Source organism: Micromesistius poutassou (genome assembly GCF_964030765.1).
Source record: "Micromesistius poutassou genome assembly, chromosome: 8".
In the NCBI taxonomy this organism is placed as follows: Eukaryota; Metazoa; Chordata; class Actinopteri; order Gadiformes; family Gadidae; genus Micromesistius; species Micromesistius poutassou.
The window spans coordinates 20,070,689-20,093,973 of NC_140278.1; the positions used below are offsets into that span (position 1 = coordinate 20,070,689).

Here is a 23,285-nt window from a genome sequence, read left to right on the forward strand (position 1 = left end):
TGATCTCAATTAAAAGCTTTAATAAAAAAATTGGTTTTAAGTTGCCTTTTGAAAATATTTACTGAGTTCGCTTCTCTGAGGTTTTTGGGCAGTGTGTTCCATAGTTTTGGGGCGTAGTTCACAAAGGCTGCATCACCTATTTTCTTTTGATTGTTTCTGGGAGCCTCCAATAACCCAACAGTTGATGAGCGCAACGTTCTTGATGGGGTGTAATTTATTAAAGAATTTGTAATATAGCTAGGTCCCTCTCCATTTAGGGCTTTATATGTAAGAAGGAGGACCTTAAAGTCAATTCTATAAATAACAGGGAGCCAGTGCAGAGTAGCTAGGACTGGACTAATGTGTTCTCTTCTTTTGGTGTTTGTTAACAACCGGCCTGCAGAGTTTTGGATAAGTTGCAGTCTGTCTGTGGTTTTCTTGGGAAGACCTGCAAAGAGTGCATTGCAGTAGTCTAGTCGGCTAGATATGAAGGCATTAACTTCTCAGCATCATTTTGATTTAAGAATGGCCATACCTTTGCTATATTTCTAAGATGAAAAAATGATGTTTTTGTCACTTTCTTATAACCCCAAGACTTGTGACCTCAGATTTGATCCAGGAAGTCAATCCTCCCAGGTTTTTAATCAACATTTCTCTTTTTGCTTTGGGGCCGATCACTAGAATTTCAGTTTTATTCTCATTTAATTTCAAGAAGTTATTGCTCATCCATTGATTTATTGCCAATAGGCAGTGGGTAATGGAGTTTGTAGCTGCTGTATCATTTGATTCTGCGGATATGTACAATTGTGTGTCATCCGCATAGCTGTGAAAACCTACATTATGTTCTCTGATGATATCGCCCAATGGTAACATGTAGAGAGAAAAAAGTAATGGACCTAGGCAGCTCCCTTGTGCAACTCCAAAATGATTGTCATATGTTTCAGATATATGGTCTCCTAGTTTAACATAGAATTTCCTCCCTCTGATGTATGTTTTGAACCAGTTTAGCACGCAGCCAGAGAAACCCACAAGCTTTTCAAGACAATTGATTAGGATGTCATGATCAATCGTATCAAATGCTGCACTGAGGTCTAGTAGGACCAGGACAGAAACCTTATTCTCATTAGAGTTAAGTCTGAGGTCACTGATTATTTTGCTGAGAGCAGTTTCAGTGCTGTGATATTTTCTGAACCCAGATTGGAATTCTTCTAGTATGTTATTTCCTTCTAAAAATGAATTTATTTGAATTGAAACTGTCTTTTCGAGTACCTTACTGATGAACGGAAGGTTGGATATAGGTCTGTAGTTTGCCAGCACACTACTATCTAAGTTGGCTTTCTTCAATAGGGGTTTAACAACTGCTGTCTTAAAGGCATCTGGGAAAATACCAGACTCAAGGGATGTGTTTATGATGTCTAAGACATTGCTTGAGATACTATTAAATACCCGTTTAAAGAATGCTGTAGGCACAGGATCAATGTCTGAGGTGGAGGAGTTACATTCAGAGACATTTTTGTGTAGTACATCTAACGTGATACAATTAAAGCTTCCCATGGTTGCATTGCATGGTTTGCTGTAATCAGCTTTATTTCCATCATGAGCAATACTAGCTCTGATGGAAACTATTTTGTTGTTAAAAAACAATGCAAGTTCTTCACATTTGACTGTTGAGGACTGTGGAGGGGTAGGGGCAGTGTTGAGCAGTTGATCAATAGTGGAGAAGAGAATTTCCAGCATTATCTGTGTATTATATGTGTGTGTGTGTGTGTGTGTGTGTGTGTGTGTGTGTGTGTGTGTCTGTGTGCGTGTGTGTGTGTGTGTGTGTGCGTGTCGTTTCTGTACCAAATGGCATGTAAAAATAAGCATTTCCATGGCAGTTAATATTCAGTATATCCTTAACTTAAGCTGCATATAAGGGAAAGGGTACCTTTGTAGTATAAACACTTCTCACAGAATAGATATTTGATGCAGTGCATGAGTTGCCCTTGTGGGAATCAAACCCGCACCTTGGTGTTCAAGCCCTAGCCTGGACTCAAGGAGGCTAGGAGCTAGGAGGCTAGGAGCCAATACATCTCTATCCCACACGCTTGTCTGGTCTGCAAATAACATGATGACCATGCCATGAGAAATAATACCGATTATAATTACTAGCTAATAATATAACTTCATAGTTTCATACTGTGTATAATTCTGCGAGGATGATCTTTTAAATGATTGTGTTGTAGGGGAACAATACCATCTCAATACTATATTATCTACTATACAATACAATCCTATCTCAATACTAAACTATCTACTTTACAATACAATACTACCTCAATACTAAACTATCTACTATACACTACAATACTATCTCAATACTATACTATCTACTATACAATACCATCTCAATACTATACTGTCTACTATACACTACAATACTATCTCAATACTATACTATCTACTATACACTACAATACTATCTCAATACTATACTATCTACTATACACTACAATACTATCTCAATACAATACTATCTACTATACACTACAATACCATCTCAATACTATATTATCTACTATACATTACAATACAATACAATAGAAAAGGACGAAACGGCAACATGAGGTAGTCAAATCTAGGCACCAGCAAGAGCGTTTCCATTGGCAAAAAAAGTACCTGGTACCTAGTACCGGGTACTTTTTTTTAGTACTACCTCCGTCGAGGTTCCAAGCGAGCGGAGTAGGTACTTTTGTGTGACGTTAACAGGCTGCTGGTAACTGATTGGCCAGCGGCTGTAAATGGGAGTAATCACTCAAAGTTAAGTTGTGTCCGGCGTGGTTGGACTCCACGAACCCGCTCCCGAGGGGGACACTGATCAGCGTGTCGCCGTGTGTGTCGCTCCTTTCCCGGGGCTACAGTTAGGCTGCGCGTGGTTGTGTGTGTCCGGCATGGCTGGAGTCCACGGACCGGCTCCGGAGGATCAGCGTTTTACTGTTTCGTTTTAGTGTCGTTCCTTTCCCAGGGCTCGAGTTTCGCCTCCATCAACGTTACTGTATGACCACAATAGACGCGCAGTCATTGCGCTTTTTATTTTATTTTATTTCCCATCATAACCTTTCCAGGGAATCAGGAAATAGTCTTGATCAGATTCAGATTTCCCGGGAATCGCGTCTCCCGTGATTAAAACCTAATGACGACCTGATCATGGTGGAGAGGTTCTTTTCTGCGACCCGCCCACATTGAAGAGTGTTATGATATTTTAGTCCAGGAAAGGCCGCCGAAACAGGATCGCTTTTAACTCACTTTATTTGGTTAAGGTTATTGGTCTATTGTCTATCGTCTATGAAACAAAAGGAGAGGGATCGTATATAACACGTGTGGAGCGTCTCTAAGCTTTACATCTAATCGATACGCCGCCCAAGAGATTCTGATTCTAAAATGGCGGAGTCCGAGTTAAATAGGCATGTAGAGGTGGGCGTGTTCTGTGGCTTTAAAAGTCCGCCCCCTTCATCTATGTATGATCAGCTGGTTGTGCCTGGTTGTGACTATACACAAGTCTTACAGCTTATGTTATGTTTACTCAGTATTGTGGCTATGGGAGAATATTATGGCTGAAATATGTTACACTGTCAGGAGTTTTATGTCCTCTTTAGTGGCTGCCGCCGGTCTTGCCTTTAAGTTAGCTTGCTCGTCCTCTAGCTGACTCACTCGGTCTTCCACCTGCGTAATACGAGAAATGAGGGTGGATAGCTTTGTATCAACGGAGCTCATAGACCGACGAATCTCTTTCAGATCCGCGGTTTCTTCTAGTATTTTGCTCAGCATCCCGTGAATCTGAGCCATATCAGCCTGGTCGGGCTCCGTGGCAGTGCTAGCAGTGGTATCCTTGCTAGATGCTACTCCCTTCGTACACATGTTGAGCTGAGTCTGTGCGGCTGAGCGAAGTTTTCTTTGTTCAATGTTACAGCCAGCCGTCAAACTTTTACCTTCTTCTGACATTGTTTAGTTCAACATAACATGTAGGAGAAAAATGCCTATATCTGAACTTATTTTGGGATGTATTAAGGATATTAACCCAAAAGACAGCAGGAGCACACGTTTCAAGCTGCCATCACGTATCCCAGCGTCACGTCCAAGGAGATGATTGTTGATTTCAGGAGCAAAAATAAAAAAAACTGCTTCATCCCCTGGCCCTCGAGGACCAAGCAGTAGATTGGGTGGACAGTTTCAGGTTCATTGGGACCACCATATCCTCCAATCTTAAATGGAACACTAATGTCAGCCATATTGCCAAAAAAGCTCACCAGAGACCGTTCTTTTTAAGACAACTTAAAAAAATGTGTCCATGGCTGGAATGCTTCAATTCTAACGGGCTGTGATAGAGAGTATCCTAACTTTCTCTATCACTGTGTGATGGGGTAACAGCGGATGATGAGTCTGCTCTGAACAGGGTAGTTCAGGTCAGCATCCAGAATCATTGGGCTAGACCTCCCCAACATCAGACATCAGTGATATCTACAACACCCGTCTACTCAAAACTGGACTGAAAATAGTCATAGATTCACTCACGCTAATTCCCTTTTTCACCCCTCTACCATCAGGCAGAAGGTTAAGAAGCATCAGGTCCAGATCCACCCAGTTCACAAATAGCACCTATCCTCAGGCTGAGGGCCAACCAACACTCCTTATCTGCTCTGTTTACAGAGCTACGTCCTCCTCCTCAGGGTATTTAAATGTATTAGCACTTTGTCTTAGCTACTTATTTGTTGTATTTTCACACTGGTAACAACGCATGTGTCTATTTTTTATGTCATGTCTTTTGTGTATGTCTAAGTCAGATTTGTTTATTTGACGATTTGTGTCGTTTGGCAATAATAAAGACTTGACTTGATTTTTGCTGAGCACCACATGTGCTACCTACCTGTCCGTCTGATCAGTTCTCCTTGGACCATGACCATCAGCAGAGCTTCAAGTAGCCTTGACTCAGGGCTGGCCCTCCTCAGCCAGTAGCAGGCCACAGCCACTGGGAGGCGCAGGTGAGCCGGAACTCCCTTCAGCGTCTCTTCCTCCACGCCCAGCGTCTCCAGACACACCCGCAGCCTCACAGCGCGGTCTGCCTGGGAAGAGGGAACAAAGCACATGTCCAATTAAAGGATAACTAAACACACAGATTGTAGATCGCGTTGCATTCGATGGCTCCCTCTATAGGCTAAACACTGCTACTGTCATTGTCTGACAGGGCTACCTGCTGCCCTGCTCATTGATCGTTGATGGGACACCCCTGTCCTCTGCTTATTGAAACAGAACTGACTTGGTGTTTACGGAGCCTGCTAGTCTGGCTCTACCCGTCTGTCTTGCAGGGAAGCCAGCAGCTTTTCCCAGAATGAAAAAACGCAAAGTATTTTTTTTAATTGGGAATTATGTAATAAGATTAAAATATTAATTTCACCAAAGTAGTGCTCAAATAAGTTGACAGTATCGGTTAGTGAGGAGTTGGACGGATTTGATATGAATGACGTGTTGCTATGACAGAAGAGACAGTTGTGTATAATATACTGTATATATAACCCTAATTAAGGTACACAAAACTAACGTTAGTAAATCTCATGACATAGCCTAGCTGTAGCATCGATTTAGCCTAGCCCTTTTCTTTGTTTGGAGCTAACCATGCCCACTGCCAGTGTCCATTTATTATACATCTGTGCTCCATCTATTATACATCTGTTATCCAGCTGAATGAGTCGGTAGGCCTACCTGGGGCAGAGAGTCCAGCCTCAGCCTCTGAGCGGCTCCTTGGACCAGCGGTTGCACCTTGACACTGGCGAGCTCCAGACCGTCTGCACCTCGGTCTGAGCCTGTTGACTCATGTTGGGTATGAGTGCCATCGCTGCTGTCAAGATGTTGTCAATCGTCTGGTCTTTCCTGGCTCCCAGCCAGCTCAGGAGGCCCACCAGGTTAGCAGCTCTGAACTTCATTCTAGGACTTCCCTGTGGAATGTATTTGTCCCACTTAACATCTCTGAGGTTGACGTAGTCGTTCCCGGCCAGCGAGGCGAAGACGGGCAGGAGCTGGTGTTTGATGTTGAAGACCTTGCAGAACTCGGTCGTGGTGTATCGCTTGCAGAGGATGCCACTGCTGGCCGGACTATTTTTAACTGAGTTCCAATCGAAGTGATGCAGGGGCAGAACCCCCGCCAGAAGGTGGTAGATGTCAGTGTCTCTGGACAGGACCGGGCAGCACCGGTCTCTGGCCAGAGCAGCCAGCTGGCCGTCAGCCTCTCTGAAGCACTTGACCAGCGGCACCTTCATGTTATTCAGTGTCTGTTCAAACACTGTCATGGTAAAGGGGGGATGGATGTCATTTTCCCCGCCTTTCAGAGCGGCAGGGATCATCTGGAAAAGGGCTTTTTGACGTTCCATCCTGGTGTTTAATTTGATGTCACTGGTGCCCGAGCCTCCATCAATCACCATGTATGGTTTGATTCCACACTTTTCCAGAGTCTCAAAAAAAGCCTGGACCTCCGCCTGGAAGGCCAGGTACTCCCCGCCATGGTTCTGGTCCAGCTTGGCCTTGTTATACAGGATGTAGGCCAGGTTAGTGCCGTCCACCACCAGCTTGCTGTCCCTGAAGCGGACGTCCTGGTAGATCTGGCTGTAGTCCTCCAGCAGCGAGCACAAGCCCTTCACCCCCATGGTGTGTCAGAACTAGAACTCTGATAGGTCAAGTTTTACTTCTATGGTGACTGGACTTATCCAAAGAGGATCCCAGCTCCTTTATACACTAACACACACACACACACACACACACACACACACACACACGCAAACACATGCAAACACACACATGCAAACACCTTAGTTCTCTATAGGATTCCCTTTCCTGACATCAACAGGATATGACTGATCAACTGTAATGACCTTGTGTGCATAGTGTATTAATGTTATAGTATCAGTATATAGGAGGCATATATTTGTACATGAATCGAACATTAAGCTTCCCAATGGTGTGTTCTTTGTCTGTGTTTGATTAAGATCACCTCACATATTCTTTTTTGTCATTGTAATCTTTGATTAGTGGGGAGGAGAACATCTATACTCCTTTCTCTAAGTGATTGGAGCCTCCTCATGCAGCTCAAGAAACCGTGGTGGAGACTTTAGGACAACACAGTGGTAAAAAAAAAAAATATATATTTTATATTTTTTTTTTATTGATTGATGGACAGTGTTACATTGTCTGAGAGATGATTTGCTCCAAGTGTGAATGACTGTTCCAAGTGAGAATGTAAGTGTGAAATTGAACACTACAGTATATGGCAATGTTGTTTTCAATAAAAAATAATTTGCACAAAGCAAGCCGATCCACTTTTCCATGTTGATAAGAGCATTAAAATGAGAAAAAATAATGGGACAAAAAGAAATCAAGGGACATTTAGAATGGATAAAAATGTGTGATTAATTGCGATTAATCGCTAGTTAAATGTGACATTAATACGATTAATCACGTTTAAATATTTTAATTGTTTGACAGCAATAATATATATGTATGTGTTGTATTGAAATATCGATCATCAGATTTTTGTAATTAATGAGAAAATTTAAAGGAAGATCGATTTTAATCAGAAAATTGATCATTTGAACCAAACCTGAAACACAAGTCATGATTCACGCTTAGAAAAAGCCCACAACCATAATATTGTGATAACATCTTATTCTAATGATATACCGTTCTCATCTCTCCTTTTTCTACCTTCCTAGTTTCTTATTGAAGATGCATTACCAAAATTATATGACAAACAGGATTTATAACTCTGTTGCTGCTTAATGTAATACTGTAACGCGTTACCCCAAACCAGTTCCCCATTAGCCTCACCCCTTCCTGCTCACTCCCACCCCTCCCTCCTCCTGTTTTGAGCCTCCACCCAAGGCCCACCCGAGCCCTGATCCAGGCCTGCAGCCCCGCCCAGCTCCTCCTCCTCCTCGTCCTGGGCGTTGAGGTGAAGGTGCTCCATCCTGGCCCTCAGCTGGGCCTCGGGCCCCCCAGCCCTCCTGTTGGCCCCGGGGTCTGGCTGGGTCACTGCTCCCAGGAGCCTCCTGTACAGTCTGCTGAACTGGTCATCCTGTACTATCTCTATCTATACTATTCTCTCTCCTGGAGCTGCTTCTGCCGCTGGTGCACCAGCCTGCCCTGGTACAACCTGGACCAGCCCGTCTGGGATTAATGAAGCACTTATCTTATCTTGAAACCACATTCTGTTGACCCAACCCTCAACTTTCTCTGTCACAAATTTGTATACATTAAAATGTTACTATACGATACAACTTTATTAATCCCCCGTAGGAGAAATTAGTTTGTTGCAATAGCCCAGCAACAGTAGAAAAAAAATAAAAAATTAAATACAATAAGTATTGCACATTGTTGCTAAGAGGCTTTATCAAATAGATACGCCAACGATTAATGACTGTTCAGGGTAGGTCAGAGTCGCTCACGCGTTTGACAAGTTTTACAACAACGACGCCCGCCAGGAATGTTCAGACTTTGCAAAATGAAAGTGAAATGTCGAGTAGCATAGCTCAGGAGACGCCAAACACCAAGATTCAAAGTGCACAGCGAGGCGACACCCTGATCTAACAGCTGCCCTATTGCCCCCACCCCTAGAACTCCGCCCCTTCCTGCTCACTCCCACCCCTCCCTCTCCTGCTTCCTCCCCAGTTCTGGGTTTCTGGAACGGTCCTTCCTGTCTTTGGTTCTGTAGCGCATTTTAACCGACACCCTCGGCCTATCAGAGCCCTGATCCAGGCCTGCAGCCCCGCCCAGCTCCTCCTCCTCCTCCTCCTCCTCATCCTGGGTGTTGAGGTGAAGGTGCTCCATGCTGGCCCTCAGCGGGGCCTCGGGCCCCAGGGTCACGGCTTCCATGAGGCTCCTGTAGAGGGTCCTGAACTGGTCGTCCTTTGCTATCTCCTTTGGTTCCTTCTTCTTGAGCTGCTTCTGCCACCGGTGCACCAGCCTGCCCTGGTACAACCTGGACCAGCCCGTCTGGGATTAATGAAGCACTTATCTTATCTTAAAACCACATTCTGTTGACCCAACACTCAACTTTCTCTGTCACATATCTATATCTGTAACAATGTCTCATTTTATCACTGTTAAAATATCCCAATCTTTTACATTTACATTTAGGACTTACAACCATTCATTCACACATTCACACACCGACGGTGGAGTCGACCATGCAGGGTGACAGCCAGCTCATCTGGGGCAGTCAGGGTGAGGCGTCTCGCCCAGGGACACCTCGACACTCGGCTAGGAGGAGCCGGGGATCGAAACCAGCAACCTTCCGGTTACCAGCCGACCCGCTCTACCTCCTGAGCTACTGCCGCCATCTTGCTATGTTACTTTTATTTATTTGAATGTTTTACTGTCACCATGTCAGGAGCTTTTGACATGGTGTAAATATGGAAACGGTACTAGCTAGGTGATGGTGTAACTATATAGACTGGGTACCCCCAGCCCGTTCTGCCGGTGATTTGAATTCGCTCTGCGGCAGGGGCTGGAGAGGAGCAATACATTTCTTTCTGTTTCCGATAAGCTTTTACTGGAGCCAATCACCAAGCTGGCTTTTCCCCTTGGCGCGCTATTGGCTGGTTTAACACAATGACGACAGGGAAGCGACGGCAAGCAGCTTTTTGATCGTTGGTCTGATTGGTTGAAGGACTATCCAATTGCGTGCAGAGTCAGTTGAACTAGAACCGTCAATCACGCCTCTTGTGTTGAAGAAAATGACAGCAGCCTCTCCAGACCAACGTGCAATCTACGATTGAGCTCAGTCTGGCAATAGCAAGGTTAGTTACTATAGAAACAGTACTGTCTGGGTCATAGTGTTGCTTTAGAAACAGTACTGTCTGGTTGATGCTGTTACTATGGAAACAGTACTGTCTGGGTGATGGTGTTGCTATGGAAACAGTACTGACTGGGTGATGGTGTTACTATAGAAACAGTACTGTCTGGCTGATGGTGTTGCTATGGAAACAGTACTGTCTGGCTGATGGTGTTGCTATGGAAACAGTACTGCCTGGGTGATGGTGTTGCTATGGAAACAGTACTGTGTGGGTGATGGTGTTGCTATGGAAACAGTACTGACTGGTTGATGGTGTTGCTATGGAAACAGTACTGTCTGGGTGTCTCACCAGGCGAAGTGGGGTTCAGGGAGGGGCTTGCAGAGCAGCAGGTTGAGCTGGGAGGCGTCCTTCAGGCAGGCCTGCCATTGGTTGAAGCTGTGAGCCACGACACCATCCAGAGGCCGAAAGATGTGGTTGTTAACCTTCTGCCAGCCTACACACACACACACACACACACACACACACACACAGGTACACAAATTGAGTGATTAAGTGAATGAGTAATTAAGTAAATGAGTGAGTGAGTAAGGTTACTTGGCACCACATGTGCTACCTACCTGTGGTCAATCCCTTCCGTCGGTTCAGTTCTCCTTGGACCATGACCATCAGCAGAGCTTCGAGTAGCCTCAACTCAGGGCTGGCCCTCCTCCGCCAGTAGCAGGTCACAGCCACTGGGAGGCGCAGGTGAGCCGGAACTCCCTCCAGCATCTCTTCCTCCACGCCCAGCGTCTCCAGACACACCTGCAGCCTCACAGCGTGGTCTGCCTGGGAATTGGGAACAAATCACATGTCCATCTAAAGGATAACCAAGAACGCCACTTGTAGAGGTTTCGCCCAGATGACTCCTATTGGATCAACACATGCTGTTTATTACATAATGCAGATGTTTTATGAGACTTGCAGCATGCATACACCTATTACCCTCCCACTGAGAATTGAAATGGTCTCAACGTGGGAGACAGTCAACCAGGTTAAGATATGGCTACTTAATAAGGTTGTTAATGGTGAAGTGCCAAGCTATCTCAGGGGGTGTTTCAACTTTCTCTAAGATACACATGCACACTCAACAGACGGAGGGCCAGATAGTTTGGTGGAAAAAGTTGTCTATGATCATGTCATAGACAACTTTTGATCATGATGATGTCTGAGATCAAACATATTAATTGAAAAACTAAATGCAATTAGATTCACCCCCCCCCCCCCCCGAAAAAAGTTATTAATCAATGAAACAAAACTATAGTGAAGTATTCATTGAATTTGGACTGATCTTTTAAAGTTTTTACGCTTCTGCCATGTTAGCCTTCTTCTTACTTGGTGCTGCTACTATAATCAATCTATTATCCATCTATTACCCATCTTTGGTCCATCTCTTTGGTCCATCTCTTGTCCATCTATTTTCCACCTATCATCCAGCTGAATGAGTCGGTAGGCCTACCTGGGGCAGAGAGTCCAGCCTCAGCCTCTGAGCGGCTCCTTGGACCAGCGGTTGCACCTTGACACTGGCGGGCCCCTTACCGACCCGGTCCACCTCCAGCACCTTGCCTCTCCCCCGGCCCAGCAGCAGCCCGTACAACACCTGCCGGACGGGCCGCGAGGTGAGGTTGGAGCTCTGTGGGGCGCTGCGCTCCACCTGGGTTGGCAACATCTTCCTCTTGTGCACCAAGAGGTCCAGAATGTCGGCTCCCAGCTCTCCTCTGGCCAGGGACGCACGGACCCACTCAGGGACGCAGATCAACATCTCAGCAGGCAGCGGCGGAACGGTTCCCTCACTGAAGAACCCCCGCAGAGAGGAGCTGGGGAGCTCGTACTCCAGAATGGACTTCTGCACCTCCGTCTGCACCTGTTGACTCATATTGGGCATGAGTGCCATCGCTGCTGTCAAGGTGTCTTCAATCGTCTGGAAGCCTCTCATCCACCTCAGGAGTCTCTCCAGGCGGGCGGTCTGAGACAACTCCGTCTTTCTTCCTGCCTGAACATTTTGGGCCCAGTTAACTTCTCTGAGGTTGACGTAGTCGTTCCTGGCCAACGAGGCGAAGACGGGCAGCAGCTGGTGGTCGATGTTGAAGAAGGTGCAGAAGCTGGACGTGGTGTATCGCTTGCAGGGGATGTAACTCCTGGCCGGACTCTTTTTAACTGAGTCCCACTGAAAGTGATCCAGCGGTAGAAGACCAACTGGAAGGTGGTAGATGTAGAAGTCAGTGTCTGTGGACAGCACCGGGCAGCACCACTCGCTGGCCAGGGCAGCCAGCTGGCCGTAGGCGTCTCCGAAGCACATGACCAGCGGCACCTTCATGTCGTTCAGAGTCTGTTCAAACACTGTCAGGGTAATGGGGGGGAGGATGCTCGCCCTACAGCCCTTCAGAGCGGCGCCCTGGGCACTCCGGATCTTCCCTCTGGCCCGGTCCATGAGGGTGTCCAGTTTGATGTCGCTGGCGCCCGAGCCTCCTTCCATCACCACGTATGGTTTGATTCCACAGTCGGCCAGAGTCGTGAAGAGAGTCTGGACCTGGACCTGGTAGGCCAGGTACTCCCCGCCACGGTTCTGGTCCAGGTTGGACCTGTAGTACAGGTCGTAGGCCAGGTTAGTGCCGTCCACCAGCAGCTTGCTGTCCCTGAAGCGGATGTCCTGGTAGATCTGGCTGTAGTCCTTCAGCAGCGAGCACAAGCCCTTCACCCCCATGGTGGCTGATAGGTCAAGCTCTAACTCCACCTATGACTGGAAACGTTCTAACATTTATGGGGACTGATCCCAGCTCCTTTATACACACACACACACACACACACACACACACACACACACCCACAGCCCCAGTGGGAGTGGCTCCGCAGTTCTCTTTAAGTTTCGCTTTCCAATCAATGATTGGGTTCCGTGGGTCAGACTACTTCATGGACTAGGCTACGAGAGTTTTCCGACCATTTAAAAAAATATTGCACGTATTTATCCACCAAAGCGCCGTACGACACAGACCTCAGCGCGTGCCCCTCTCGGATGGCTCTGCCATCTCAAACACATTACATTAAAATAGTAGCTCTCGAATCCTAACGTTAAACTTCTGGGACACTGAGGCTGTATGTCTTTAACGCGTTACATAGCCTACATCACATCCTTCATAATAATATTCATACTCGTTCCGTCTTTCCTGCAAAACGCTTTTACTTTTTTTTTACAGAACTGGAGAAGAACCGAAAGCGAAACCAAGTCCGGATCGCGACTGGCTGGGAAACGAAACTCTCCAGCAAAAGAACAAACGAATCCCTGATCACAAAGGGGCCTGGTCTGCATGTTATTACTGAACGCAATAATAGCTCCTTTCTAATGGTCTATATATCTATATCTGGAAGAGAAACCCGCAACGACGTCCGAATAGCTGATCTCCTTTCAGCAGTGTTTGGAATGACGCCGTTTAAAAGAACGGCGTTAAGTAACGCCGTTATAACGGGGTAATCTAATTAATTACTGTTTCCGTCGGTACAACGCCGTTATCGTTACTGAATGCGGTGCGTTACTATGAATTGATTAAATAAACTGCGTAATCCGAACGCACCCCTGGATCCACAGAAATACTGCTAGTGATGAGACTGAGTGGGTTTTTTAACAACGAGATAAGCGTTTATGATTGGCTAAGGCAGAGTCAGGTTTCATGGCAGCCAATCGGAGCCAGTGTTTTTACACACAAGCCAGAACACGTGCACCACGCACACACACACACACACACACACACACACACACACACACACACACACACACACACACACTCGCAGGTAGGGAGGAAGTAAGTGAGTGAGTGGTTAAAGTTACATCATGTGCTACCTACCTGTTGTCGCTCCTGTCCGTCGGTTCAGTTCTCCTTGGACCATGACCATCAGCAGAGCTTTGAGGAGCGTCAGCTCAGGGCTGGCCCTCCTCAGCCAGTAGCAGGTCACAGCCACTGGGAGGCGCAGGTGAGCCGGAACTCCCTCCAGCGTCTCTTCCTCCATGTTGTTCAGCGTCTGTTCAAACACTGTCATAGTAAAGGGGGGGAGGATGTCCACCCTCCTGCCCTTCAGAGCAGCGCACTGGGCCCTCCCGACCTTCTCTTTGACCCGCTTCTTCAGGGTGTCCAGTTTGATGTCGCTGGCGCCCGCGCCTCCGTCCATCACCACGGATGGTTTGATTCCACACTTTTCCAGAGGCGTGAAAAAAGCCTGGACCTCCGCCTGGAAGGCCAGGTACTCCCCGCCGTGGTTCTGGTCCAGGTCGGACGTGAAATACAGGCGGTAGGCCAGGTCCTTGTTGCCGTCCACCACTAGCTTGCTGTCCCTGAAGCGGACGTCCTGGTAGATCTGGCTGTAGTCCTCCAGCAGCGAGCACAAGCCCTTCACCCCCATGGTGTGTCAGAACTAGAACTCTGATAGCTCAAGTTCTACTTCTATGGTGACTGGACTTACCCAAAGAGGATCCCAGCTCCTTTATACACTAACACACACACACACACACACACACACACACACACACACACACACACACACATGCAAACACACACATGCAAACACCTTAGTTCTCTATAGGTTTCCCTTTCCTGACATCAACAGGATATAACATCAACTGTAATGACCACACATGCTCTATCAGACACTAGTTGCTACAGGCTATCGTGTTGATAGTTGTATTTCACACTGATGCAGTCACTCAAATTTTTATGAGGGGAATCTGATTGAGCCCAAACACTTTCAAAATAAAAGACCCCAATTGAAACTAGTTCAAACCAGTTTAGTTGATTGAAACTAAACCTGAGTTTGAGATGTTCAAAAAACACACGGACAGGACAGGACAGGACCCAAGTTAGAGATCACTCCCATGGAAAGTGAAAACCCGAAACGCTTTCAGCCAATCAGAAGAGCCCGTGATGTTCACCTGAGACGGTGCGTTCTGCTGAGAATTCCCATCTCACCATTCCCAGAATGAACCACCACGTGACGTGAGCATCTACGGACCGGTCCCAGTGCACACACAGAGACCAATCAATACCTTGCCACACACCTTTTAGAGTGTTGATTGATAGCCTGATCAAACAGGTTACTCAGCCCTTGGTTTGTGTGGGCCGCGGGCGAAGGAACCGTATCCGATCCTTCTCCAAACCACGCTGTGGTTTAAACCAGAAGGCTGCGTAAACCACAACCACGCAAAGCAAGGGATTGTCTGACAAAGCGACACCCGGCTTTCATTTGGAGACACTGCCATCTAGTGGCAGCAGGTAGGATCAACCACTGGATTTAATTCCAAAACTATACTATACATTTGTTGACTGAATCCATAATGAAACTGAAAACGTTTGTCCATGTGAAAGCTTCCTCTGAGTGTCATACTATCTAGATCATTAATGCAGGCTCCAAACAAAGTAAATCTGCTCGCATATGAGACTATAAAACAGAGTTGTGTTAATTCAAAAGCACTTTGACCTCACAAAATGGGAAATACAATGACTTCAGTTGTATCGAGTTACAGAACTATTGTGATTAGATTTGTTATTCATTTCCCCCTTTTTAAACCTCTCTGGTTCCAGAAGTACCGTCCCCTTTTTAACCTCTCTGGTTCCGGAAGTACATTTCCCATTCATTTTCAATGATCCCACAAATTAGTCGTGACCAGAGCCGTATAAAGAAAGTCTTTATACGGCTCTGGTCGTGACCATAAAAAAATAATAATTCAGAGGTAAAAGAATATTTGGAAAACAGAAAGGGAAAATGTTAAAGACTGTACATTGTTTTGTGAACAAGTGAAGGAACTACTCGTCCCATAAACCATTGCAAATCTTTTCCGACGACTTCCAAAGAAATTATTATAAAATTATTAAATTATTGTAGTGTTTATATTGTTAGAACAAGTTATATATATATATATATATATATATATATATATATATATATATATATATGTGTGTGTGTGTGTGTGTGTGTGTGTGCTTCTACAGTAGCATATACCATCGTAGTACGTAGTATGTATACCTTGGATTCCATCTGCCTAATGTAGAAAACATTTTTAGAAGTTTGTTGAGGATTTTATTATTTTATTTTTTTTGTCTGTACAGTTGTTGTTGTTTTTTTTACTTTATTTTACAAAACATTCTAAAATATAAATGTTATTTATCAATATAGTAATATTTTCCAAAGCTGTATCCAAATGAAAATACAATGTATGCTGAGAATAAGGGAGACATTCAACTTTGATAGCCTACTTGAAAGGTCTAATACAGTTCCCAAAAAGCTTGTTCTATGTCTAAATTGGGTTATGCATAATACCTGTATTTCTATGTAGACGCTTCGCAAAAAGACTTTTGTTCAATTCTATCTGACTTCTGCTATCTTAATAGCAGTATTCAGAGAAGAGAGGACTTCAACACACATGGCAGCAATAAAAGTTCCTGCTGGGTTTCAGTGGATTATACTTCCCCCTTCTTATATTAGCTCACTGTGGTGAGTGTGATAATCTGCCCCCCATTAACTTATCAGTTTTTAAAATGGCTTCACTTCAACACAGGAGCCACCGATGTTTAGAACATGACAGGTCTCATTGTAGGCCTACATGAGCCATAGACTGTGAAGCTATCTATGATTGTATGAATACTGTAAGCTAATAGAAAAACAGGCCCATGAAAGACTGAGCGGCCTTGCCCTCAGAAAACTGAATTGAGAAGTATTTTATTGAAACGTAGCCTAGGGTCATCAGGACCAGAATGGAGAAGAACCAGTCTTTACAAACCTCACCGTTACTCAGACAACCTCGCGTATATTCAGAATAAACAACAACATGAACAGAAAAGTCTAATGCATAAAAAGATAAAACACTGAAATCATCAGAAATAGAACAAGACTCAACCAATAAGTCTGTGAGAGACACCAGACATGATGACGGCAGTGTCCCTTATCTCGTCATCACTGGAGGAGGAAGAGGAGTCGCTGCTTGAGTTTGGTTCAGCGAACGACCTCGCTGTAGACAATCTCATGTTCCGGTCCAGGGGCTGATCTGTCACCAAGAAAACAGACCAGCAAGCCTCAGATTCCCGCCATCATTTCCTAGTAGGCTACAAGTGCCACTGAACTAGTGAACCAGTGAACCTGTTTTAAACATCTTAGCATGTCTTCAGTCTTTGAGTAAATAATATACTAAATAATAAACTTATTTAAAAAAACAGATTTAAAAGCACTACGTTTTTGCTAGACTACACCAAACAGTTTGTTAAAAATCAACTCTACTCTGAATTCCAGCTCAGGTGCTCTTGAATATCAGGGTGAAGGGGTGTGTGTGTGTGTGTGTGTGTGTGTGTATGTATGTGTGTGTGTGTGTGTGTGTGTGTGTGTGTGTGTGTGTGTGTGTGTGTGTGTGTGTGTGTGTGTGTGTGTGTGGCGGTTTATGTTGCTGGTTGTGTCGGTCACAGCATCGCTCACTACGAAAGATAAGATCTGTCCTCGCTTAAAAAAAGCTGCTGTGGTTCGTAACCATGGGGTTAACACCTCCCCCTCCTTCCTAGAACTCAAAAGAACTCATATCATGATCAAATAAATTCATAAATTCATCATAAATTCACATAGTGTTCGAACTTGAGCTAAAACGGGGTGTTTAGAAACACTTTACTACCCACACGCTAAATGCTCTTTGGCAGAATTGGTAAAACCAAGTCATTTTTAAAATGCTATTGGTACCAGAGGTAAAGCCAAGGGAGACGATGGTTTGATGGCCCGGGCCGTTCTGGTCGGTTAAGCTTTAGAAACGGTTCATTAGGGATGTTTAAAGGAGCTAGTGTTGGCACTGGTTTCATCAATGAACAAGTACTTCACCCTGATCTGTTTCACTGATTAAAAGATGACATCATCGCGTCTTATTAGTGATGACATTGTTACCGTCTTCTTCATCATCAGAAGGTTACGTCGTAACAGGGGGCGGTTACCTTGAGGAGTTGGGTTGGAAGTGGACGGTTGAATAGCTGACTTCCTCTGAAGCTCCCACCACTTCCTGTTTACGGCCCACCTCCTAGACAGACAGACAGGAGGTCAGACAGACATACTCACACAAACACGTGTGTCCATCCATTAACCCAGACACACACACACACACACACACACACACACACACACACACACACACACACACACACACACACACACACACACACACACACACACTTTTAGTTTAACCCTTACCTGTTTTTGAATCACCTCTGGTGCCTTCTTCTGTGCATGTCTCCTATTTAATAATAAAAAAAAGACATTACAGACATGTCCAATAGTACAACACCATTTTGCTTTACTTTACATGCGACACCTATGATGATGAGCAGCGATTGATTGCGATCTCTTCCGAGTGAGCTCCACACTGAGTTCCATTCCCTACCCCAAGTTGAACAGACATTTATATCAACACAAATCTTAGAGATATATACTTTCATCTTTCCAAAAATATCATCTCACACAGTGTTTCCCCTATATGCATTCAGCAGTGGCGCACCACCGCTGCTGGATTGTCAGCGCCACTGCAAAAAAAAAATATATTTTTTATTTTATTTTATTTTATTTTTTCATAAATTTTTTCTTTTTTTTTTTAAATATCAAAGAAATAGCTGAAAATGAACATAAAATGTTAACTTCTTAGTTTCTGCCAAGTTCAAGGCACATTTGCACAATGATCTGGTCTCAGCAGATACCTTGACTCTGTTGGTTGTTATGTCATATTTGGAAGCTCAATCTGTAAATTTTTCCCAAAAAAATCTCACCAGGAGTAACCATTAAAAGGGTTATTTTTCCAAAAAAAGATTCCGGGGGGCATGCCCCCGGACCCCCCTAGTGTTTCTAGGTTACCAACTCACAGCACCACTGCTACAAAACAATCTAGGGGGAAACACTGTCTCACAAATAATCTTCAACGTCCAATTTAGACCTCTTATCAGATTTGATTTGAGTACCTTTTAGCGAAGACAAGCCCAGCCAGGAGGAGAAGGAACACAGCCGACAGCATGCCGGACACCACCGACACCGTCAGGCGCCTGGCAGACCTTTTCTCTGTAAAACAACACATTTATGTCAGATACATCAGATTAGTTTAGATCACTTTGTAAACGACAGTGAGATTACCTCTAAAATGGCTTTATTTTAGATACAATTAGATTGAATTAGATAATGTTAGACTATAATAGACTATATTCTATTAGATAATGTCAGACTATAATAGACTATATTACATTAGATAATGTCAGACTATAATAGACTATATTACATTAGATAATGTCAGGCTATAACAGACTATATTACATTAGATAATGTCAGACTATAATAGACTATATTACATTAAATAATGTCAGACTATAACAGACTATATTACATTAGATGAGGGACCACCCTCATGTGCATTAGTGAATACAGAGGGGCTCACCTTCATCTTCCAACGTTAGACTCCAAGGCTCAGAGGTTATCTGCCCACTGGAGTCCAGAGAGCAGCTGTAATCCCCTGTGTCGTCATTGGTCAGATTGCTGAAGTGGAGGGCGGGGCCTGTCTCTGATAGGGCGTGGCCATTTCTGTACCAGTGGACGTCCGATTGGTGGAAGGAGCAGGCTGAGGTACAGGTGAGTGTGACCTGACCGCCCTCTTTCACCACGTTGTCAGTGACGGAGCTTCTGACCTCCACATCCTCTCCATCTGTTGAAGACACAGTGAGACGGACGTTCTTTACAACTGGACCGATTGACAGGATTTCCACTGAAGTTAAAGTGGTCATCACTTATAATTGACTATTTTATCACGTCAGTTTGCAGATACAAGGAGTCCTACTATCTGTTGTATTTGCTAACTTCCCTGGCTCTTCCTGATCACGCTCTTTGTGATCGAGTCCCTTTGATCCAAAGCGTCTTCCAGGACATCCAGAAACATCTCATGAGGAGCAGCTGGGTGAGGACATGGTGCTCAAGGTTGACTACAGGAAGCCACTAATCCCTCCCCAATGGGAACCGAGTCTAGTCTCTTCCTATCGTCCTATTATAACAGTTCTAGAAGTTATACTAGGGAAAGTACCATTAATAACACTAACTAGTAACAGTACTAGAAGTAACACTGGCTAGTAACAGTACTAGAAGTAACACTGACTAGTAACAGTACTAGTAGTAACACTAACTAGTGACAGTACTGTAATATTCAGATCACGCCAGCAGTCTGAATCAATGTTAATGTTTACCATAAGCTTGCACGTACTGCTTACATCATTACGGTAGTATAAGCGCCAACCGGATGTGATGCCCTGGGTGCGTGTTCTGTTTAGTTCTCCAGCAATAAAGCAACATAATGCGAAGCTCCGTTTCATCATTTATAGTAAGCTAAGTAAACGCTACTCATAAATACCACAAGTACTAGTAGTAACACTGACTAGTAACAGTACTAGAAGTAACACTGGCTAGTACCAGTACTAGTAGTAACATTGACTAGTGACAGTACTAGTAGTAACACTGACTAGTAACAGTACTAGTAGTAACACTGACTAGTAACAGTACTAGTAGTAACACTGACTAGTAACAGTACTAGAAGTAACACTGACTAGTGACAGTACTAGTAGTAACACTGACTAGTAACAGTACTAGTAGTAACACTGACTAGTAACAGTACTAGTAGTAACACTGACTAGTAACAGTACTAGTAGTAACACTGACTAGTAACTACTAGTAGTAACACTGACTAGTGACAGTACTAGTAGTAACACTGACTAGTAACAATACTAGTAGTAACACTTACCAGTGACGTTGACTCTGACTCCTTTCTGTCCGGTGAACCTTCCTCCTTCGCCGTTGGTCTCGATGTGGAAGCGGTACGTTGCAGCGTCCCGTTTCATCGTCTTGTTGATCTTCAAGGTGCAGTTCCTGACGAGGTCCCCCAGGTACAGGAACCTGTTGTCAGCCCGGACGTTGCTGCTGTCGTACACGTTGGGATCGTAGACCTGGCAGATCGGGTGATTGGGACACCACACCACCCGGTTCACCTGGTGCCCCACGGGGTGGGTGAAGCTGCAGGGGATGGTGGCGGTGGAGCCCTCCACCACGCAGAAGGAGTCAGGGTACTCCACACCCCAGTCAGGGGCCGCCCCCAGCGGCCCTGGAGGAAGCAGACAGTGGGGTCACAACAGGGAGCCCGGTTCTATGGGAGGGCCTCATAGAGTATGTTACATTAGAATCTAATATATTGTAGTCTATTATAGTCTAACATTATCTAATGTAATATAGTCTATTATAGTCTGACATTATCTAAGGATTAGATAATGTCAGACAATAATAGACTATATTACATTAGATAATGTCAGACAATAATAGACTATATTACATTAGATAATGTCAGACTATAACAGACTATATTACATTAGATAATGTCAGACTATAATAGACTATATTACATTAGATAATGTCAGGCTATAACAGACTATATTACATTAGATAATGTCAGACTATAACAGACTATATTACATTAGATAATGTCAGACTATAACAGACTATATTACATTAGATAATGTCAGGCTATAACAGACTATATTACATTAGATGAGGGACCACCCTCATGTGCATTAGTGAATACAGAGGGGCTCACCTTCATCTTCCAACACCGTTAGACTCCAAGGCTCAGAGGTTATCTGCCCACTGGAGTCCAGAGAGCAGCTGTAATCCCCTGTGTCGTCATCGGTCAGATCGCTGAGGTGGAGGGCGGGGCCTGTCTCTGATAGGGCGTGGCCATTTCTGTACCAGTGGACATCCGATTGGTGGAAGGAGCAGGCTGAGGTACAGGTGAGTGTGACCTGACCGCCCTCTTTCACCACGTTGTCAGTGACGGAGCTTCTGACCTCCACATCCTCTCCATCTGTTGAAGACACAGTGAGACGGACGTTCTTTACAACTGGACAGATTGACAGCATTAACACTTACTAGTAACTGTGACTCTGACTCCTGTTGTTCCGGTGAACCCTCTTCCTGTGACGTTGGTCTCCATGCGGAAGCGGTACGTTGCAGTGTCCTGTTTCATCGTCTTGATGATCTTCAAGGTGCAGTTCCTGACGAGGTCCCCCAGGTACAGGAACCTGCTGTCAGCCGAGACGTTTCTGCTGTCGTACACTTTGGCCGTGTGGAACTGGCAGATCAGGTGACTGGTGCACCACCCCACCCGGTTCACCCGGTAACCTGCGGGGTGGGTGAAGCTGCAGGGGATGGTGGCGGTGGAGCCCTCCACCACGCAGAAGGAGTCAGGGTACTTCACGCCCCAGTCAGGGTCCGCCCCCAGCGGCCCTGGAGGAAGCAGACAGTGGGGTCACAACAGGGAGCCCGGTTCTATGGGAGGGTCTCACATGAGGTCACGCACCGCGCATGTAGTGACCTCTCACACATGAGGGGGTCATCGCCTCGGCGGAACTCTGGGAGGCTCTGTTCTGTCTGGTGCACCCTAGTATATCTGTCTATTTCCTTCATTCAGTGATAAACAATCAATGAATGAATATTAGTCAAAGTAAAAGACACATTTCTTTCTAGAAATGTGATCAAAACCCATTTTAATGCCGGATCTATATCATTATATTGCATCTTCCACTGACAATATCTCTGCCATGTTGTTCTTCTTTGCTGACGGAAACTTTTCCCACGTAACCAAAATGGTTTGTTGATATATATTGGTTTGTTTACATTTCCACGAGTCACAATCATTTACAACATGTGGAAATTTAATTGTAGACATCTGTAATTGATATTCTTGAGTGAAAAAGGAATTACTGATATCTATGATTAAATTAAAGATATCTGGTCATGTTGAAATGTCATTTCCACTAGTGAAAACGAAATCACTACTAGTCAGCCCAACTGATTAAATGTTGAGAGGGCTAGCCATACAGGGTGTGATGTTGATATTGTATTGTGTTGGGTTGTATTGTGTTGTGTTTATATCATATAATATCATATTTAATATCACATCATACAGCATAATATATGATATCATATCGCACACCATATGATATCATATTATATCATATATCATATCATAGATCATATCTAATTTCATACTTTATGTATCAAGTTTTTTTCTTTTATGTTACTAAAACTTTTTGGGTGAGGCCCATTAAGAAAACAATGCATTATCATTATCATCACTACTATTATTATTATGATAACATATGGAACGATAAACCGATCAGTGTCCTTCTGTGTCTGTGTCTAGTGGTAGAGTTGAGGTCCAGTAGACTCTAGAAAGAGCTCTAGGTTGAGCCAGCAGGCCGGCTGGATCCAGTTTGAGTACGGACACGTTCCAGGTAGTAAACAGAAGAAGCATTACAGCTTACCAGCTAGCAGCAGGAGCACAGAGAGGGTCCATGGATTCATCTTCATCTGCTCCGTAGCGTCCTCTCAGTGTCTGCTTATAGCCGCCATAGAGTTGATTGTGAAATG

The 23,285-nt window shown here is 44.6% G+C and overlaps 3 protein-coding genes across 4 annotated transcripts; all 3 read right to left on the reverse strand.

Annotated features, from left to right (window-relative positions):
* Window positions 1-5,735: 5,735 nt before the first annotated feature.
* LOC311350998 (single-strand DNA endonuclease ASTE1-like) lies at window positions 5,736-6,653 on the reverse strand (the record flags this gene model as incomplete). The annotated part of the gene is made up of 1 exon (XM_084471085.1): window positions 5,736-6,653. One exon carries the CDS (start codon window positions 6,651-6,653, stop codon window positions 5,736-5,738), a length of 918 nt encoding a protein of 305 aa, XP_084327211.1.
* Window positions 6,654-7,146: 493 nt separating this feature from the next.
* Window positions 7,147-13,402, reverse strand: LOC311351108 (single-strand DNA endonuclease ASTE1-like). Of its 2 annotated transcripts, none has more exons than XM_084471200.1 (4): window positions 11,293-13,402; window positions 10,415-10,622; window positions 10,146-10,290; window positions 7,147-8,980 (listed from the first exon to the last, which is right to left on the reverse strand). In XM_084471200.1, exons 1-4 carry the CDS (start codon window positions 12,535-12,537, stop codon window positions 8,635-8,637), a joined length of 1,944 nt encoding a protein of 647 aa, XP_084327326.1. In that variant the 5' UTR covers window positions 12,538-13,402; the 3' UTR covers window positions 7,147-8,634. The 2 variants fall into 2 exon arrangements, with proteins under 2 accessions (XP_084327326.1, XP_084327327.1); XM_084471201.1 differs by having other exon boundaries at window positions 8,849-8,994.
* Window positions 13,403-16,452: 3,050 nt separating this feature from the next.
* LOC311350999 (cell adhesion molecule CEACAM1-like) lies at window positions 16,453-23,259 on the reverse strand. Its single transcript, XM_084471086.1, has 9 exons — window positions 23,180-23,259; window positions 21,783-22,139; window positions 21,451-21,717; window positions 20,608-20,964; window positions 19,261-19,524; window positions 18,794-18,890; window positions 18,036-18,078; window positions 17,783-17,865; window positions 16,453-16,860 (listed from the first exon to the last, which is right to left on the reverse strand). The coding sequence occupies exons 1-9, from the start codon at window positions 23,223-23,225 to the stop codon at window positions 16,809-16,811; spliced, it is 1,566 nt and encodes a 521-aa protein (XP_084327212.1). The 5' UTR covers window positions 23,226-23,259; the 3' UTR covers window positions 16,453-16,808.
* Window positions 23,260-23,285: the final 26 nt, after the last annotated feature.

Bases quoted from the DNA above. Each gene is read 5' to 3' on its own strand.
- LOC311350999 (XM_084471086.1), bottom strand. From the start codon at position 23,225: ATGAAGATGAATCCATGGACCCTCTCTGTGCTCCTGCTGCTAGCTG. The intron at 20,965-21,450 runs GTGAGCCCCTCT...TGCTTCCTCCAG, and splicing joins AACGGTGTTGGAAGATGAAG to GGCCGCTGGGGGCGGCCCCT. The intron at 18,891-19,260 runs GTGAGCCCCTCT...GTTGTTTTACAG, and splicing joins TCTAACGTTGGAAGATGAAG to AGAAAAGGTCTGCCAGGCGC.
- LOC311351108 (XM_084471200.1), bottom strand. From the start codon at position 12,537: ATGGGGGTGAAGGGCTTGTGCTCGCTGCTGAAGGACTACAGCCAGATC. The intron at 10,623-11,292 runs GTAGGCCTACCG...CCCAATTCCCAG, and splicing joins GGCTGGACTCTCTGCCCCAG to GCAGACCACGCTGTGAGGCT. The intron at 8,981-10,145 runs GTGAGACACCCA...GGGCTGGTCCAG, and splicing joins CCTGAACCCCACTTCGCCTG to GTTGTACCAGGGCAGGCTGG.